This window comes from Frieseomelitta varia, unplaced genomic scaffold, assembly GCF_011392965.1.
Source record: "Frieseomelitta varia isolate USP_RPSP 00005682 unplaced genomic scaffold, Fvar_1.2 scaffold_819, whole genome shotgun sequence".
NCBI lineage: Eukaryota > Metazoa > Arthropoda > Insecta > Hymenoptera > Apidae > Frieseomelitta > Frieseomelitta varia.
This window is the reverse complement of record NW_025110611.1, coordinates 32,580-38,638: the sequence shown is the minus strand read 5'-3', so window position 1 is coordinate 38,638 and position 6,059 is coordinate 32,580. Positions and strand designations below refer to the sequence as shown.

Below are 6,059 nucleotides of genomic sequence, written 5' to 3'. Positions count from 1 at the left end.
AATAAAAAAAAAATCTGTTGATTTCTTCCTTTTTTTTTTTTTTTTTATTCTAAAGAAGAAATCTGAAATGTCGAATTCCAACAATCTAAAGTCTAAGTCACCAACCTCTGAAAGTCTAAACCAACTTTGCAAATTTCGATGAATCTAAAATCTATCCATAAAGATTTCGGAGAATCTGAGATCTATCCACACCTAGTAAAAGTAGAACTTTAATTTAAAAAAAAAGGAATCTGTTGATTTCTTTCTTTTTTTTTTTTATTCTAAAGAAGAAATCTGAAATGTCGAACTCCAACAATCTAAAGTCTAAATCACCAACCTCTGAAAGTCTAAACCAACTTTACAAATTTCGATGAATCTACAATCTGTCCATAAAGATTTCTCAGAATCTGAAATCTATCCATACCATAGTAAAAGTAAAACTTTAATTTTTAAAAATAGAAAAGAATCTGTTGATCTCTTTCTTTTTTCTTTTTATTATAAAGAAGATGTTTCACCGCAGGTGAACTCGAACGACGACAGGGGAGTGATCGTCGGTCGCTGGGACGGCGACTACGCCGACGGCACAGCCCCAGCCGCGTGGACCGGAAGTGTACCGATCCTCGAGGAGTTCGTAGAAACCGGCGAGTCCGTGAACTACGGTCAATGTTGGGTGTTCGCCGGTGTCGTCACCACCGTGTGTCGCGCCCTTGGCATACCGTCTCGGGTTGTCTCTAATTTAGTGTCGGCCCACGACGCGAACGCCTCGCTCTCCGTCGATCGTTACTACAGCAGAAACAACGAGGAACTCGATTACGATCCGAACAATCTCGACGGCGAGGACTCGATCTGGAACTATCACGTTTGGAACGACGTGTGGATGGCCAGGCCGGATTTGCCAAAGGGTTACGGTGGTTGGCAAGCGATCGACTCCACGCCGCAGGAAACTTCGGACGGTGTTTATCAATGCGGGCCAGCTTCGGTCGAGGCGATTAAGCAAGGCGTCGTTGGATACAACTACGACGTGACGTTCATGCTGGCATCGGTAAATGCTGATCTGATGAGGTGGATGGAGGATCCTGACAGCGAGCTCGGCTACAGGAAGATTGATTGCAACAAGTATCAGTGAGTATGCCTGTTGTCTCTCTGTACTGTCGTTTGCAGAGGAAAGATTTCGTTCAAGATTTTTGAAATTTTGAACTGGAGAATAATATGATACGTATACGTGCACAGTCGCATGATGTAGTATCGATTTGTTATTAGCATTGCTTTAAAAATTAAAATAGTTACAAGAAGACGAAATATCATTATCAAATATATGTCGATTAAAACAGAAAAGTTTGAGAGGGATATTCGATTGAAATTGAAATGATCTGTTGGTTTCAAAGGAATTTTATAAGTACTTCAGAAGGCAAACAACGTTTGATTACCTTTAGTATCGTGATGAGCAATATTTTTCGAAATTCCGAAGAATATGAAGCAGCAGTCGTTTAATTTTAAAATAAATGTATAACGATAACTTTGGCATATAATTTGTAAACAACGTGAAATGTAAATCTTCTATGTTCCTTCTGTATTCAGAGGTACAAAGATTCCCGATAAAAAGAGAATTAGCATATCGACAGACGTATTATTACTGTCGTCGGAATCGTTAATTACAACATAAACATCCTACTGTGCTTAACAATTATTTTTGTTTTGAATCACCTGCGTGTTAAAATCCGTAATTGTAATTGGTAATTTTGGCCTTGATGTCATCGAAAAGAACGCAATTATCGTATATTATCAGTTTACATAAGACACTGTAGTGTAGTACGTATAACTTAACAAAATAATTGATATCACACAACCGCATTTTTAGCATATTTTATTAGTCTACGAATTACATATTTTCTTCGTTACTATTCTTAACTACTTTTTAATCTTCTACAAGTAGATTTTTCTTTAGTAGTATTTTGACGGGAAATTCAGACGAAGAAATTTAATTATTAGAATACTTAATTAACCCCTTAGGGGTTTTTATCTAACCAAGTTTTAAGAGACTGTGTCAAATAGTTTTTTTTAATTTTATTGTTCTGTAATTTAACAATATTTAATATTGTTTATTTAATATCGTAATTAAATTTTGTTTTAATAATAATATAATAATATTAATATTATTAAATATTAATTATTATTATTTATAAATTAAATACTAATAATATTAATATTAATATTAAATACTAATAATATTAATATTATTAAATATTAATTATTATTATTTATAAATTATTTAATACTTTAATAATATTAATAAAATTATAATTCGATAAAATAATGTTTGTAACATTTATCATTCTGTTTATAAATTTGTATGAGGTACTATTTTTCGAAGAGGAACCTTTATTTTTGTAATGTTGAGGGCGTTTAAAGTTGAAGACAGAATTTTGTGCTGTCTATAACTTTGAATTTAATTAATCACATATTTACTCTAGCACTGGTAAAAAGTAAATTCTAAAAACTAGATGAAAGTTTCGTTTCTGTTAATTATCATGGATCATTTATAATTCTGGAGATACAAAAATTCATTCACAGTTCTTCTTCTACACGTTCCTCTCTTTTTTTATTTTAACGAAAATCTTAACGATTACTTTACCCTATGTCTCGCAGCATTGGTCGAATGATTTTGACGAAAGCACCTTGGATTTTCGATCCAAACGGCGACAGAGACAGAGAGGACATAACATCCATTTACAAAGCCAAGGAAGGTAAATACGAATCTATTAAACGCTCATCGATATTTAAATACCTTGCCTTTGTGTAAAACTTTTCATACGCAAGATGTCACGTCACGGTGTAACGGAGAATTTGAGAAACATTACTTTCTTAACGACATGCATGGAACAAAATAATTCCATACACATCTACAAAAAATTTTCCTCCAAAAGATCACTCTTATCGTTCTTTTTTTTGACATTCGGTAGTAATTTCAATATTAACATGTTTCATTCTTCATTTAGGAACGGAGGTCGAACGACTGACATTGTACAGAGCGGTGCGCAATACCGAACTGGCAAAGAGATTCTACTCGTTGCCCTCATCCGCGAAGGAAGATGTCGAGTTCGATCTCGTGGACATCGATCGTGTGAACATCGGGCAACCGTTTGCTGTTATAGTGAACATGAAGAACAAGTCGAACGAGATACGGACCATTCAAGCTGTTCTATCTGCTGGCAGCGTGTACTATACGGGAATCAAGGCGCATCTGGTGAAGAGAGCGTCTGGTGACTTTGTTCTTAGACCGCAAGCCAGTGAGTTTACTGTTTTCTTTTTGCTTCTTTTCAAATTGGATTTTTTGCCGAACCTCCGTTTGATCTCTAGTCTTCGCCGGATCGTTGGAATTCAGATCGCGGCTGTTATATTTTCACGATGACAACGTACGATTTCGGTGTCGTGTCTGATTTCTCTTCTCTAGCCGAGCAGTTGAGGCTCAGGGTCACGGTGGATGATTATTTGGACAAGCTCGTGGAGTATTGTAACATGAAATTGTATTCCATTGCCACGGTCGTGGAAACCAAACAGACATGGGCCGAGGAGGATGATTTTCAAGTCTTGAAACCGAACATCACGGTCAAGGTAATATACTATTTGGTTTTATTAAAATTATTATATTATTAAATTTTTATTTTATTAAATTCTTATTAAAATAATTATACTATTAAAATTAAAATTATTATACTATTAAAATTATTACTATTAAAATTATTATACTATTAAATTTTTATTTTAAATTATTTTATTTTAAAGTTTTATTATACTATTAAATTTTTATTTTAAATTATTTTATTTCAAAGTTTTATTATACTATTAAATTTTTATTTTAAATTATTTTATTTCAAAGTTTTATTATACTGTTAAATTTTTAAAATTATTTAAATTATTAAAACTATTTTATTTTAAAGTTTTATTAAAATTATTATACTATTAAATTTTTATTTTAAATTATTTTATTTTAAAGTTTTATTAAAATTATTATACTATTAAGTTTTTATTTTATTAAAATTATATACTATTTGGTTTTATTAAAATTATTAAAAATTCGTCTAAAATTCTCGTGCTATTAAAACTGAATGTTTCATCCTTAAATAATATGATTGGATTACATATGATACAGTAATTTATTATATAACAGTTACATATAACAGTGATTTACGTTAGATCACTATTAATTTAGTGTATTGAATTTTATTTTATGTTTCATGTTTCCTCCTGAGAAATTAGATAAAAAAATTAAAATGTAACTCCAACCCTAAACAATAAAATTAAATTCAATTGAAGTAGCAGAGAAATTAAATTAACAAAATATTACGTACAATGATACACGTTTTTATGCGAAACATATTTCTGTGAATACTGTTGAAGAAATTAAGCTTAAGCATGCTTCGTCTGTAAAATGTTTCATTTATTTATACATCATTCAAATTTCACATAAACACGTAAGTTGAATAAATTAATTAATTAATGTCAGATCGACGGCGAGCCTGTAGTAGGAAGACCATCGACAATCAGCCTCAGATTCAAGAATCCCTTGAAGAAAGTATTAACAGAGTGTAAATTCAATTACGCTGGTCCAGGACTAACAAGAAACAAAACTCTAGCGTTCCGAGACATCGATCCTGAGGAAGATATCTACGTAGAACACCAATTGATCCCCCAAAAGGCTGGCTCGCAGAAGATCATTGCCACTTTTACCTCTAAAGAGTTAGTCGATGTGACAGGAAGCGCTGCCATTGAGGTTCTTGACGAGGAGGAATAAAATCCCAAACCAAATCAAACTTTCCCCATCCTTATTATGAAAATAACGTGTAAACGTTATTATGAAAATAACGTATTAATTCACAAAATATGGTTCATCGACTTATTACTAGATCTTTATCGTGGTTGTTTATATATACATACATACATACATATATATATATTTTTTTAGAAAATTTATTATTATTACCGAGGAGTATATGATTACTTTTAGATACGGTTTGCAAGCTTTTTTTTTAGAAAGTCTCGAGTCTTTTAAAAATTATCAAGTCACGTAAAAATTGTCTTAAATTCCAGATAACGAAAAATATATATAATAGTATATATAATAATATTTTTGATATCAAGTTTTATAGTTATTTAATATTATCCGAGAAACAGTAAATACTAGAAAGTATTTAAATAAATATTTAAATTGAAAAATAATATAACAAATATTTAAATTGAAAAATATTTCATATTTCACAAATACTATTTTGTGGAAAAAAGAATCATTTCAGTACTATATTAAAATTCTGCAGATAATTTATTCATGAACTAAACGTTTCGTAAAAATGTATGATTGCTTGCGAAGATATTACCTCAAAATACCTAAAATAGAAGGCTCGTTAATTCTTTTACGACGAGATTTATATTTTTTCACGTCTATAAAAATTCGAATTCACATGGAATTCGATAGTCTAAGGTTTGTTATCGTGATTTAAGACACGTGCAGTAATCCTTCTCTGGTTGATTATTGTATGGTGATGACTATAAAAATACATGACTCGGAGATACGTTGTTGGAATGAAGAGGTATGCGAGTTGCGTAGCCGGTTTTCAGACAACTCTCTTGAGACCGCATGAAAGAGATTATGTAATCCGAAGGAAATAACGTGAATCTATATTAAGACGTGCATGTTGATTGTACAGTCAGTCACAGAAGATTAGACATACTTATCGATCTGTCAAATTTTATAATATTTGACACAAGAAAAGAAGAGTATTATTAGATACTTCATTATTCATTTCTTGATGATGCTATTTGTTTCTTTAATATTGCCTTTCGAAAATGAATCATTGTTCGACGTGTGTGTTATGCGAACTGTCGCGTGCAAGGAATTTTATCGTTTTGTATATTTGATAATACATATTAATAAATGTTTATTTCTTCAATTTTTATTTTTTAATATAACATTATATATTATAATGTTATATTAATTTAATTTTTGACATTTTCTTCAATTAATTTTTCACGCATTTTATCATACGAAAAAGTTTTTATTACCATTCAAAGATCGCGTGAAAAAA

General features: G+C 31.1%; 1 protein-coding gene across 2 annotated transcripts in view; it reads left to right on the top strand.

The window, feature by feature from the left end:
• Positions 1–5,924, top strand: part of LOC122536289 (hemocyte protein-glutamine gamma-glutamyltransferase-like) — a 12,071-nt gene extending 6,147 nt beyond the window's left edge. Inside the window, exons 4-9 of one of the 2 annotated variants that reach the window (XM_043668531.1) lie at positions 500–1,101; positions 2,626–2,723; positions 2,976–3,266; positions 3,431–3,591; positions 4,484–4,794; positions 4,839–5,924. In XM_043668531.1, coding sequence (XP_043524466.1) covers positions 500–1,101; positions 2,626–2,723; positions 2,976–3,266; positions 3,431–3,591; positions 4,484–4,771 — 1,440 coding nt within the window. In that variant the 3' untranslated portion in view covers positions 4,772–4,794; positions 4,839–5,924. Of the gene's footprint in view, positions 1–499; positions 1,102–2,625; positions 2,724–2,975; positions 3,267–3,430; positions 3,592–4,483 lie in introns of both variants that reach the window. The other variant, XM_043668530.1, reaches the window with a different exon arrangement.
• The last annotated feature ends 135 nt before the right edge of the window (positions 5,925–6,059 follow it).